Genomic DNA, 13477 nt, shown 5'->3' with positions numbered 1-13477 from the left:
AAAAAAAAAGCCACTCATATCGCTCTGTTCATCCGTCATCTTTTGCCTCCCATGACTTGTCCGAAATAATGGTCACAGGCCACGGCCGTTGACAGGGTCTGGAGCTGAAGCTCTCTCAACGGTCACCGAATCTGAGTTGCTGGTTCTGGAGGACAAAGACACCTCGGATGAATGGATTCTCTCCTTCCGCCATCAACGGTGCGGGGGAGCTTCGCTAGGCACGGCACGCTAGGGACACAATGGCAGACGCGAAGCGATCCGCCTCAGTCCAACGGCCTGACTAGACACGATACCAGCTTAGTATGGCGTAAAACTTCAGGGCTGGGAAACGGTTACTTTTCATGCTTCTCCAACTAAAGATAAAGGGTGTTATTGGCGGCTATGCGGCAACGACAGGTCCAGAATCTTGTCAGATTATCTCTGAGCAAAACTGAATGTCTACCTACCTCATCCTCTTCCCTGTTCGTCCCTCAAATCAGGGATACCCCCTGGCTTTCTCCCGGCGAAGCCAGCAGAGTCAGCGTTCTGGACTCCAGAAAGAGTCTAAGAGATCGCCGCACAGTTGCATCCCGCAGGACCTGATGTCATTTCGATCGCAGTGCGGGGCTCGCCGCTGTGGGCTATGCCTTCCCCTAGTGGCCCCCAAGGCCCCCCCTCCAATTGGCGATGGGGATTTGCTGCATGGGAGAGGGAGAGCTCCCCCGCGAACGACGTGCTGCCACTGATGAAACCCTGTTTCTCCTCCACCCAGCGCGAGCGTGCGGCCACGACGGCTGACGTCACCCTCGGTGCATCAAAGCAGGAAAATTCCAAGATTCGGCCGGGCAGACTGAATGAATGAAGCACTGGGGGAAAAAAAAAACTCTGGGACATGGACGTCAACGTCCTCGTCTGCGCAGGGACCGCGTGACCGAGACGTATGATGCAGGCCCCTTTTCCAACACCTTTTCTAGTCTCTGTGTCCCCGTCTTAGTGCTACGTCCCGCAGCTTTCCACCCACTTACACATACACATCCCCCCGACTTCCCTTAGCGAGCAAACGAGTTGACGAGTTCACGACCTCCTGGAGCATATCATAGCGGTGCTTAGCGATTGAAGATACCATTGACCTAAACGAAACAAGAACAACAGCAGCAGCTCAGCAACAACAACCACCACCCAGCCAAAATGCCTTCCGTCCTCGGTCTCACAACAGACCCCTCCCCCCACGGCCCGGGCGCCGAGCAAAAGCAAAAGAAGAAGAAGCCCCAGTTCTCAGGCATCGCCGAAGACGCCAACCTCGAAGGCAAGCAACTCACCCGCCGCGAGAAGAAATCCGACGGACAATCCCCCGAAGACAAGAAGAAGAAGAAGAGCAGCAGCAGCAGCAAGGCCAAGAAGGAAAAGAAGGAGGACCGGCCCAGCAAGGCCATGCGCCACTACTCCTCCGACGAAGAGGAAGACTCCGAGGACGAAGGGCCCCTCAACACGATCAAGCTCCGCAACCACGCAAAGGCCATCGAGATGGAGACGCTCCTCTGGGGCGCCCTCTGCCACAAGCCCAAGAGCGCCCTCAAGTACGTCGGCAAGGGCGCCATCATGTGCAACCCGATCCTCTTTGGCGACGCCGAGGTCTACTCGGAGCGCTCCGAGCCCACCCTCAAAGAGATGCTCAAGGAGCACGCCGACCCCCCCATGAGCTTCAAGATGCACAAGCCCCACGTCTGCGAGGTGGGGCTCATGGCCATGTCCATCTGCTGCGACATTACAATCTTTCGCATGAACGACGACAACGAGCTCGAGGCCGAGGAGTGTCAGATCTCGTCCAGCTGGCGGCAGTGCGCGAGCGGAGACTGGGAGATGGCGAGCTCCATGGCCGGATGGCAGGAGTAGGCTGTCGAGATGGTGGAGAACTGGCCGAGCTTTTTTGTGACCGAGTGAGGGATGGTTGATGGCCATCACTGCGGTGTTGTATTATTTCACAGTGGTCCTCTTCCTTTTCATATTTGTATGGCGTCAATGTGTAACGATTCTATCCGCAATGTAATGTACTACGGCCTGCATGAATTGACAATCTGCATTGTTCGATGTACCACGCAATGCGCTCTCCCCTTCTGAATATCGTGAGATTTTAGTGCCACAATCATTCAATACCGGACTGATCTATACCAAGATGCGACACTTTTCTGCAATCCTGCGTATTCCCCAAAGCATCTAATTAACCCCCGCCACCCCATTCTATCCCCTACTCAAGCCTTACGCGAACTGTGACTTTTGAAATCATTCTTCGGGACCCTCACAACCCAGTAGATTACTGCCGCCGCAGTGATATTAAAGACGCAAAACGCCCAAATCAGCCCGAAATCGCGCCATCTGTTGTCGAAGCTCATGCTCATGCTCGATAGGAACGCGTTCGTATCGGCCATGCCGCAGTACTGGCAAGCATTCGAGCCGGCATCCAGCAAATATCCCCCCTTCTCTCGTATGTACTCGGCCATGTACTCGCCGCAGGTGCCGTTTGCGGGCGCAACAAACTCAAGCAGCTCGGCCGCGCTGCACGTCACTGGCGCATTGGCGAGGCCGACGCTAAGGAAGCCCTCGACGACGTACGTGAAGGGGTTGACGCGGTACATGAAGATCCAGAAGCCGGGCAGCGCTTCCGGGCCGGCCAGTACACTGTTTGGCATAGTCAGCTCGTTTCGATCACACATACCTCCAGATTCACCAAGCGGGAAATCAATGCAATTGGGGCACACATACCCGCAGAAAGCAAACATGAGGATAAAGAGCAGATTCATGATTCCGCCCGCAACTTCGGCGCTGCCGAGCCCGGCAATCAGAAGGTGCGCAAACGTGCTCGAGAATAGGAAAAAGACCCAGCAGATGAGGAACAGTGTGATGCCGCGCGAGTGAACAGCATCCGTCCATTCGGCGTTGCGATCCAGCCTCATGGGATAAAACCAAAACAGGAACGAAAAGATGGCCATGACCTAGCCGCCAAACTGTTAGTCCTGAGTCTCGCGTCGAGGGGAAATCTCCTCAATGGTTTCATCACTCACAGAGTTCCAAAACATCTCAACAATGACATTCGCACCGATAAAGGCCATCCAAGAATACGATTTCGCCGGCCGCTCACGGGCTTCGTACATGGTCCGCTGGGAGACGAAGACCGGCATGATCTGCTGCACCATCTGGCTGAAGATAAAGAGAAAGATGTACATCCCAAACATCTGATTCCGGAGGCCGCGCTCGGTATTGTTGCCCCCGAGGAGTGTGAGCCCAATGAATAAAGCCTGTTACATGTCCCAAGAGCGGGCGTTGGTCAGCTTTGTTACTTCTAGAGAGGCGCAATCGATCATATGCAATGCCAGACAGCACTTACCGATCCAAATGTCAAAACAGACTTGGAAAAGATGTACGATGGACTACGCCAATACTGTTGGAATACCCGCCTCGTCACCTCGTGTATCTGCACACCAAAGCCAGCAGCGAACTCTGCGTACATCGAGGCGTCGTGGTCTGCCGTTGTCGTCGCTTCGATGGCCCCCTTTTCATTTGCATGCGATGACAATCTGGCAAGCTCAGACTGAACAGCGCGGTATTCCTCGCTACCCCGCCACACAGCCGGCCATTCGATATCGGAATGTGCCTTAGGGGCAGCCCCGATCACTTCCAACATGTACTCGGCTGGGTTCGATCCGGGCAGGTAGGCTGGAGCTCCGTGCCGGCTGAGATAGTCGATGAGAACGTGAGAGTTCTTTCCAATGTCGCCAAAGTACACCGTTCGCCCACCTCTCGCAAGTAGCAACAACCGATCGAACCTCTGGAATAGCGATGCCGACGGTTGATGAATTGTACAGAGAATCGCTTGCCCGTTTCTTGTCAGCTTTTCCATCAAATCGCATATGGACCATGATGTTTGACTATCGAGGCCAGACGTCGGTTCATCTAGAAAAAGCAGCAACTGCGGTCGGGCAGCCAGCTCCACTCCAATAGTCAAGCGTTTGCGTTGTTCGACATTCAACCCCTCGCCTAGATCCCCGATCACGGCCTCGGCGTACTCCTGCATACCGAGGAGATCGATCACAGTATCAACATAGGCCAACTTCTCCTGCCGGCTGTACCGCTTAGGCTGCCGTAACAGGGCACTGAAACTCAACGCCTCTCTAACGGTTGCTGTGTGAAGGTGGAGGTCCTGCTGCGTGACGTATCCCGTCTTGCGCTGGAATGAAGAGTCCCGAAGGTGGCCATCGACGAGCATCTCCCCACTGACAACACCCATTGTGACGCGACTGGCCAGTACATCAAGGAGACTTGTCTTACCGGCTCCTGAGACACCCTGCACATGCATGTATTAGTCGTGTATCATGAAGTAGTCACAAAATGGTTGGAACATACCATCAGTGCCGTCAACGTTCCAGGCTTGACCCAACCGTCGCAGTGATCAAGAATCCTGCGAGTCTCCCCTTTAACATGCACATCGTAACAGACATCATTCCAATGTAACACGGACGTCTGTTTCGTGAGGTCGGAGTTGTCGCTGTCATTGTCGACTTGAATCGTTGGTTGTGATTGATTTGCTCCTAAAGTCTCAACATCGTCGAAGCTCTTTTTGACACTCTTCAACGCCCGCCGCTTGAATAGAAGAACTTCGCCCTTTGATCTCTCAGAAGACACCAGCTCGACGGCGACGAGATACAGAGACATGAAGAATATGGTCATGGCGATCAAGATGCCAAAGTTTCTCCAGCGGTGACTGGCTAGAAAGCCGTAAACGATACGTAGGTGCTCTTCGCCATTGACGAAACTGGAGCCCAGCATCGCTCCTCCGATGTCACAAACGCGCTCGCCCATACCAGAGGTTGCGTAACCGGGGCCACTGGGGACAAACTGCGAGCAGGTGAAGTTCCGTCCAATAAATTCGTTGAGTGACAGACTTTCCTGAGCATAGAACACGGGATTGACCCAGCGAATCCATCCGATCCAGTCCTTGAGATATGATTGAGGCATGGCAAACCCACTGAATAGCATCAATGCCAGCAGGATAATGGCCGAGGGCGCTAGCGCTTGCGATGTCGTCTTGGTGACGGAGCCGAGGAACCGAAAGATCATTGACATGGAAACGGTGATGGTGAAGGAGAACAGCAGGAAGAAGAAGAAGGGCCCGGCTGATTCGCGTCGCAGGTTCGTCATGAAGTAGATCGGCACATTGATGAATAGCGCGTTGACGAGCTTGTAGGGAAGGTCGACGAGCATTGCGGCGACTGCCTCGGCGCTCGGGTGATAGAGCGCATACCTGGCATGCTTCTCGATGATCTTTCTTTTACCATAGAGTGTCAGGATCTCCATGATACTACCCATGGCATTGATGAGTATGGTGTAGAATATCAAGAGATTTCGGTTATAGAGGCTGGAGGAATTTGGTTCCAAGTTGTAGAAAATGCTGGAGATAATGAGAGACTCGAAGAAATTCGTCGTCAACATCGTGATTGTCATCCACGGCTCGCTGATGAGCAGCCTAAAACTGCGCCAAAGATTCAGACTGATTTGCTGCACATAGGACAATGTGTACGGTGACGAGGATCGCTGGGCCTTGGACTGATGCGCTCGTCGAGTGATGGAGAACTGCTTGTGCGTGTCGCCACCAAAAGGGTACTGCTGCTCGAAATGATGAATCTCTTCCAACAAGTAATGGCGATGCTGGCTGTCTCTCCAGGCTTGGGCGAACTCCTCAGGGCTCCGCGGTGGCGTCTGGCCTTTCCATTCGGGGTGCACGATTCTCTCGGATGAGCTCGTCATTGAAGTCAGAAAGTCGGCAGTTGTTTTCTGTTCCGGACACAGAAAGCCAAGGCCTTCGAAGTACGCTTTCGCGTCGGTGGACTTTCCAAAGAAAATTTGACGGCCCTCATAAAGGACGATGACCTTATCAAAAAGCTGTTCCAAATGTTAGTAACAAAATAGGCAAATTTCCGACAACGGGAATCGCTATCAAAAAGCGGAAACCGAGAGGGGAGACGCTAGAAACTCACTTCGTATGCTTCCTGGGGTGCTTGATATATAGCCACGGAGGAGCTGCATCCAAAAATGTCTGCCTGCATACGTAGGGTGCGGCAGAATTCGATTGCGTTGGCAGAATCAAGGCCGCGTGTGCTATTATCCCAGCATTGTAGGGGAGAATAGCTCAGGACTGCCTCCGCGATGCTGACTCTCTTCCGCTCTCCTCCACTCACTCCGCGCACAAAGTCGTCTCCGACCCGGGTATCCTTGGTATGCGAGATACCCAAAAGTGCCATGACAACGTCGCGGAGGTGTTCGGCATACTGGTGCTCCGAGATGCCATGCGGAAGATCCATATTCTGGGGACACCGTGCCCGGGCCGCAAAGTAGAGAGTCTCACCGACGGTCAGGTAGGGGAAGTGATGGTCAAACTCTGCCGTATATATTGCTTCTCCTTTGAACGTCGTTTTCATCTCTTTGGGTGAGATGCCTTGGTAGTTGAGTGTGGCTCCCTCGGCAATAGAAAACCCGTGGGTCTCGCCAGCAATAGTCTTGAGCAACGTCGTGCAGCCAGATCCGGGTGGACCAAGCACCGCAAGCATCTCTCCATTCTGGATAACGCCTTCCAAGTTGTGCAAGATGTCGATGCGCTGCTTCTTACCTAAAGAAGAAAAGCAGCGAGTCAGTGTGGTCGCCTCCAGAAAGAAGTTGCCGACAGTCTTTTGGTAGTCTGTGGTCGTTCCGAGGCCGTAGACCTGCAAATCCCTGAAAGCCAGGCCCACCGTGTTGGGAGAATTTCCGAGGAGAGCCTTGGTCTGGAGGCTATAGAAGGCCGCGGCCCATTTTCGAGCGTCGAAGCTGTCGCTCTTTGGGTCGAGAGTGGTGTCGGATGGCTCAGGAAACAGTGAGTGGCCGCCTCCGTGGGACAATGAAGTCAGGCGCCTAGCCAGGTCGTGAATCTCTTCCTCGGCTTCCTCCTCGGCACCCGATGGGATGGAGACGCTTTCGACCCCATCAAATGTGGCTGTATGGGATTCAGTCGCGTGAGGACCGGGGCCCAAGATCACAGGTGTTGGCATGTTTGTAACGCTTCTCTGGTGGAGGAGACTGTGTGAGCACCTGGGTAAATTTACACGACTCAAGACTGTAGGGTTTTAGAAAGAGAATCAAAGAAGCCGGAACTTTGTCTCCTCCGAGCTGAATTGTAGGAAAGATGGCAGAGTAAAGCATTTGATAACTATCAAGCTCCGGAAAGGCTGGGCTCTTAAATATAGGCCATCAAGAAGGTTGCCGAGTTTTTGTATTTTCGACATTCGAACAAAATCTCCTTCTCGTAAAGAGAAAACTTAAACGGGTTTCCATGACTGCAGTCGATTTGATTTCCATCCACAATTGTGTTGTTGTGGAGAAGTTGCAGGCTGTCTTCTCGGAAAATGCGAAATGTATTGGGTGTTGTCGACCCGGAAAGCTTTCCGGGGTACCAAAACACAGCCGGGAAGGAGGCGGCGCCGCACTTTCGGAAAGTACGAAAGACCGGGTTCAGTGGGGCGGAGGTACCCTTGGTCCAGTCAAAGAAAGAGAAGCGCGGCACGTCAGAGCCGCCAAGGATGTGTAACTATAAGGTAGGGCACCGCTGGCGATCCCAACGGGGTAAAGACCTCTTAGACGAAGCTAAGCTCGTAGCACTCGGCGGTCTGCCTGTCATCTCCTCCAACAAACCCCTCCCATCTATTCGCCAATTCGACCATGTCCATGACTCCGGACTGAGATCTGGTGTGGAGAGCCCTACCCCGTACCCAAGCCACGGCGACTTTCAATTTTGAGGCCCGGAAGACGCTTATCATCCAGTTCCCCCATCTCCGACAACAAAACCTGCTCGGTCAGGACGCATTGAGACCCTTGGATGCGCCGACCCTGCTGCGGCTCATTCATCCAGAATCGCTATCTTACACCCATCTGTGCTTACAGTCAGTCTCGGCATCCCGCACGCTGGAGTTTGGGGGCTCCGATGCCTATGGATCGGCAAGAAGTTGTAGTTCTGAACGGCCTTTCGGTAAGCCCGCATGTTCCATCAAACCTAAACTCAAGCCCCGCAGCCCCGAGATCCTCATCCTACCTTGAGCCGTCCTCTGAAGCATGTCTCTGCGGATTCTATTACATGTCTGATGACTTTGAGCTTACATTTCATTGGTAGTGCACGAATTGCCGTAGCAAAAAGGTGCGTCTTGTGCTCAATCCGCATACAACCTAATCATGTCTACGCGTATGCTGACACTCTTCCAGCTAAGATGCAGTCGTGACACACCTATTTGTGAGCGATGTAGTACACTGGACCTTTCATGCCAGTACCCTCAAAGGAGACCCAGAAAACGTACCAAGAGGGATGCTGGTCACCCAAGGTATGCGCGTTATACACGACACTCCCAGATCCAGTCAGATTGCAATCATTTGATGGCACAGTTAGCACTGACTGTAAGTTTCCCAAACTGTCTATAGCACCGACAATGCTACTCTATCACTCATTCTTGATCGCCTGGAACGCATGGAGAACAACCATTCGGCCCCAGGTGCCAACCTTTCTGCGACAAGATCCTCTCATCGACAAGCTTCGGCTTCTGAAGAGTGTGGCTCCTCCGAGCCCTACTCACCAACGGGCCGGGATGCAACGGTTCCACCTATAAGTCCATCATCTAGAGCCGAGTCCAGGAAGGCCCCTTCAAATGAGCGAGACATCTTACCTTTCCTTCGGCCAATTGGGTCTGGATCTTCTTCACACCATCCCGCAGTGCTCGACGTTGCTGCAACTCTCGGCGACACTTTCGATCGTGTGCGAGACCAAAGGCTCAGACGTACCATGGGTCACAACACCATAGCGACCGAGGGTATCGATATTTCTCTGGATAAGGCACGGACCTGGATTCACAGTAAGATGCCCACGGCATAGTCTATTCGTGATACTGATATTCATGTCAGATTATTTCACCTATAGTCCCACGGAGACGTTCCTCAGTCTCGTGGACAGGAAGACAATTGAAATGATACCAGACATGCTCTTGATGCGGCATGTTACACTTGACCCCTGTATTCTCATCATTTACTATGTCATTCTGTGGCGGGGATGCTACATTCTGAATACAAGGTCTTTCCACAGCCCAGACGGCAGATACGCCCGGAAGCTATACCTGTGCTGTCTTAGAACTATGCCATGCTGGCAAAAGGAAGCCACTGGTTCTATCACCGACTTTATTGCTGCTATGTTCATGGTATACTATCCCCCCCACTCGTGTTCTTCCCACGTGCCATGGATTTAGTTACTCATTCAATTCGCAGACCGGCATCGCGACAGAGTCTTACGACTTCGAAATGAGTCTTGAAATGCACCAATTAGCCTGCGAGTACGCCAAAGGCCTTCAGATGCACAGTCTCGACAGCAATGACTATTTTGCAGCTACCGGGTGTCCCAGCACCGACGAGGACCGTAAGGGCATGTGGGAGCTGATCCAAACGGATCTTTTCTACCACTTGATCTACAACAAACCGGCGACCCTATATCCGAGTCTCGACAAGTGGCAAGTGAACTTGCCATGGTTGTCGCTCGACTTGCCCCCGGAAAAGGGTGCTCAAGTGTCAACGATATCATTCCTCTTCCGCAGCCGGCTTGCCTTTATCTTAATCCGCTTCTTCCAGACGCTTGAGAAGCTCAAGAATGAGTCTGAAGCAGTCGAGGCTATCGAGCCTCTGTGCCACGAAATCGAAGTCTTGTTCGACGAATGGGGAATCGTGGGTTGACCTCGCAAACCGTCGGTAGTCGGTGAGCTGTTGAGTGCATCTTACTAATGCCGCCACAGGAAGAGTGGATTGAACGCTCCGGCGATGACCATATGGATCTATGGACATTATCCAGCCTGGTTCTGACTGGCTACACCTCCATCATCTTCATGTTGAGAAAAGCCACCCTCCTGAAATCCAACTCCCCTGTCCCGGTCTGCTCCGACAACAATGTCCCCAGAACGGACTTCTCAACTCGGGCGTCGCGTCGCATCCTCGACCTGACGTACAACATGCTTCACGTCTGGAAGTTCCCGGCGGCAGAGACGATTTCGTACATACTCGGCGCCTACCGAGCGCACACCGCATATGCCCATCTCGCCAGTAACGCCATGAACTCCCCGACGCCCAGCGATATGATTGAGGATCTGAAACTGCTGGATCGTGTCGCCCAAGGTATCGAGACTGCGACACGGCAGGAAAGCGACTTTCTTCCCCTCGCTCGGGCGATGAAGAGGATTAATGCTCAAGTTAAAGAAAAAATCAATGGCGGTGTGAACACAGGGAATGCTTAGGTTTTCTTCGAAGTGGAAATATGGGCAACTTTCTGACGCTACCAAAGACAAATATAGAAGCTCTCGTTGTGAGCAATGGAGATATTGTCGATGTCAGCTTATCGAAAGGTCGTAAATTCTTTCGTACTAGACTCTGACTGTGTGCTCCAACTCTTTTCAAGCATGGGGGCCGCTCTAGCTAGCTCAACAGCTTCACTCGGCTGAAAGATCGGCTGAAAGAATCGGATATTGGACACGTTCAGCTTGAGTGTACCACACCGTTGGACCTTCTGTACGCTGTCCACATAGCCTCTTCAGCTGCTGACGATGCGTCAGTTTAGACTCTGTCGTTATGGTGATTGGGCTGGTGTGGCTTATCCCGTCTTCGCTGACTCAGACTGCAGGTCAGAATGACCCCCTCCAATGTCTGACTTCGCCGCTTCGCAGCCCAACTTTTTTCCATCGGTCTTCTCAGAACGGGAAGCCTAAAAGAGGGTGTGTCGTACAGAACATGAAGTTATGCGCTGCCAGGTGCAGCTCGCGCGCGGTGTGTAGTCTGCCTACGGCTGCCTACGGCACCGGATGAGGCGATCATCGCAGCCTTCTCTGTGGAGACTTTCATAGATAACTTTCCCATTCCTGCCCTTGAGATAACTTTTTCGAAGCTTTTTGTCTGCATCATGGGAGCCAGCTTCAGAAAACTGCTTGCTCGAACACAATGACGAGTAGCGCCAACACCGAGGCTTCTTTTCCTGACCAAGCAACTTCCTTGAGCCCAAGGACTTCAGCCAACCTTCCATCCACTGCATACAGCATTTCCTCGGCAGACAGCGAAGATGAAGAGACCACAGAGCCCACGAGGACTCGCATCAGAAGCAATGAAGTAAGAAACGAGCGGGCCGAGATGCTTCCAGCCCCCCAGAAGGAGAACATCAAAACCGAACGAAAACCCAGTCGGAGGTCTTCTGGTCATGTCGTATGGCAAATGGCGGCTTTCTACGCTTTAGGTATACCTGGCGTTCTTCTTACTGGTTAATACCGCAACAAGTTTTGCTGACAAGATGTCTTCCAGCTTTAGGATTCATGGCCACACACATGGCCTTCTTCATCCTCCTAGATGGTGAACCCGTTGAAACCTCAGGCTTCAATCAAAATCTTCAAGCAGCTCTAGCCAACTTTCTTGCCATCGCTGTCGAAATTTGTCTCCTGAGTGGCATTGCCGTGGCCTATGATCAAATCCTGTGGCGACTGCTCCGTCGTAAAGCACTCGAAGCCTGCACAATTGACAAGCTCGTCACCTTGGTTTTGAGTCCTTGGAACTTGTCCCGGCCAGGTCTCTTGACTAGTGCGCCCGAACTCTGGTTGATCGCGTTTCTCTGCTTCATGGTCCCAGTCACCATCGTCTTCCCACCCGGTTCGTTGACGGTGGAATTCGAGGACAATGTGTTGACGGTCACGTTGCCGAATGTGCCAACGCTGAATATCAGCAACTGGGGCAACGGAACTTGGAGGGATTTTTTGCGGCTCTCGCTCATGGAGCCCGACAACGATTTTGTCTACGTGTTAGTTAGTGTCCGGCCCCTCACGACCAAAGAGACGCTAATTAGAGCCGTGTCAGGAGTGACTCGAGTGGGATACGTCCAAACCATCGAAACGGTCGAAACTTGAGACAGACTGCTGCTCTTGTTATTATCCTTGGCGAGCCGGTACACTTCGGCTTGCCTTACAATATTCCTTATACCTACATGTACAACTTGATCTTCGAAGGACCAAAGTTCAATTGCGGTCAGCCTAGGCCAACGGCGAAGATTTCTCCATCCTGTACCAAAAGCGTTTTCAGCTCGTCAGGCGGTGAATTTTCCGCCGGGTCATTCATATACAATAATTCCTTCGCCATAACTTGGGATATGATCAAGAGCGGGAAGTGCATGCCAGACGACCGCAGGACGATGACTTGCTCCATGCAGCTTGCTACCTACAATTGCACAATCTCTTAGTCCCAAGACGGTTCGCATAAAACACAAACGCAGATACTCAATACGTCATCGATATGGACGGATGACCAACCAGTTCAGAAAGATTTCGGAGGTTACTTCTTGAAAGACAGAAATGAGACGCTTTACGAACCACCCATCAAACAAGAAGATTTATCGAGGAACTTTACACGTGCTCAAGCCTTTGCAATTAGAAAAGCTGCCGTGGATGCTATGGCGGGAGGAGTGGACTTGGGTAAGTTTGAATTTAGGGACCTGCCAATGCTCAGTGCCTGCATCTTCTAACTGCTGTGGTCACACACAAGAAAAAGAAAATGGATTTGATCTACCACGGATCAAACCAGGGCCAGGCTCACTCGCTGCAGGAAGCCCTTACATTGGGCTTGTAGACAAGTTTAACCTTGCACTCGACATCAAACCCGCAACCATCGAAAGGTATCTACAGGATGTAGTGGTTTCCACTATATCCTTGAACCAGATGCCCTCTGGCCCTCTTTGGGTCAACGCTGACCCCGTCGAAGCACTAATCGGTACAAACGTTTACAGATTCAGCGAGCCGTGGCAGTTTTATGCACCATACGCCTCGTGTCTTGTTGTCACGTTGATGATCTACATCCTCGGGTGTCAGGCATTGTACCGAAACGGGTGTTCGTCTGGGAATCGTTTTCTGCAATTCGTGGCGACAACCAGCATGAGCAGCACACTGCAGGAACTTGGAAGACCGTGCAGTATGGGAGGGAGTGAAAATCTTTCGAGAGAACTGAAAGATGTTAAGCTCCGTTTCGGAATGAAGGAGATCATGAGTGGTGCAGAAGTGGGTGATGGGGGCGTGCTTGTGGCCGTACTCGGGGCAGAGTCCGAGATCGAGAGATTTCGAAGCTAAAGTTCTATGTGACTTTTACAGGAGCCCTTGGCTTGATTTGGGCATCGTCCAACGCATGATTACAGTCTTTCAATCATTTACTTTCTGTACCCATTTCTTAAACCTCCCGAATGGTGTTTCAGTTTGTTGAGGCATCATCCGTTGTGCTCCGTGATCAGGCAGCTTTCAAGTATGAGGCTTTGCATCTCGGCATTCATGAGCCGACGTTACTTGTCTAGAATGCTGCACCCTCTACCAAGTCCCAGTCGTGTTACAAGGTCTGATGTGAATACATGTATCCTTTGCGGCAAAAGTCATAAATG

At 52.1% G+C, this 13477-nt stretch overlaps 5 protein-coding genes across 5 annotated transcripts; 4 read left to right on the top strand and 1 right to left on the bottom strand.

Moving 5' to 3' along the window:
• Positions 1 to 1167: 1167 nt before the first annotated feature.
• On the top strand, positions 1168 to 1872 carry CORC01_12396 (uncharacterized protein; the record flags this gene model as incomplete). The annotated part of the gene is made up of 1 exon (XM_022624017.1): positions 1168 to 1872. The coding sequence occupies one exon, from the start codon at positions 1168 to 1170 to the stop codon at positions 1870 to 1872; it is 705 nt and encodes a 234-aa protein (XP_022469503.1).
• Positions 1873 to 2228: 356 nt separating this feature from the next.
• CORC01_12395 (ABC-2 type transporter) lies at positions 2229 to 7055 on the bottom strand (the record flags this gene model as incomplete). Its single annotated transcript, XM_022624016.1, has 6 exons — positions 2229 to 2655; positions 2740 to 2969; positions 3039 to 3272; positions 3362 to 4318; positions 4378 to 5913; positions 6009 to 7055. 6 exons carry the CDS (start codon positions 7053 to 7055, stop codon positions 2229 to 2231), a joined length of 4431 nt encoding a protein of 1476 aa, XP_022469502.1.
• Positions 7056 to 8518: 1463 nt separating this feature from the next.
• On the top strand, positions 8519 to 10319 carry CORC01_12394 (uncharacterized protein; the record flags this gene model as incomplete). The annotated part of the gene is made up of 4 exons (XM_022624015.1): positions 8519 to 8900; positions 8950 to 9239; positions 9307 to 9756; positions 9825 to 10319. The coding sequence occupies 4 exons, from the start codon at positions 8519 to 8521 to the stop codon at positions 10317 to 10319; spliced, it is 1617 nt and encodes a 538-aa protein (XP_022469501.1).
• A 697-nt stretch (positions 10320 to 11016) lies between these two features.
• On the top strand, positions 11017 to 11966 carry CORC01_12393 (uncharacterized protein; the record flags this gene model as incomplete). The annotated part of the gene is made up of 2 exons (XM_022624014.1): positions 11017 to 11305; positions 11377 to 11966. 2 exons carry the CDS (start codon positions 11017 to 11019, stop codon positions 11964 to 11966), a joined length of 879 nt encoding a protein of 292 aa, XP_022469500.1.
• Positions 11967 to 12505: 539 nt separating this feature from the next.
• Positions 12506 to 13175, top strand: CORC01_12392 (uncharacterized protein; the record flags this gene model as incomplete). Its single annotated transcript, XM_022624013.1, has 3 exons — positions 12506 to 12527; positions 12595 to 12868; positions 13022 to 13175. 3 exons carry the CDS (start codon positions 12506 to 12508, stop codon positions 13173 to 13175), a joined length of 450 nt encoding a protein of 149 aa, XP_022469499.1.
• Positions 13176 to 13477: the final 302 nt, after the last annotated feature.

Source organism: Colletotrichum orchidophilum, assembly GCF_001831195.1.
Source record: "Colletotrichum orchidophilum strain IMI 309357 chromosome Unknown Scaffold_151.1, whole genome shotgun sequence".
In the NCBI taxonomy this organism is placed as follows: domain Eukaryota; kingdom Fungi; phylum Ascomycota; class Sordariomycetes; order Glomerellales; family Glomerellaceae; genus Colletotrichum; species Colletotrichum orchidophilum.
The sequence above is the reverse complement of the archived record's forward strand: the minus strand, read 5'-3'. Positions and strand labels throughout refer to the sequence as shown.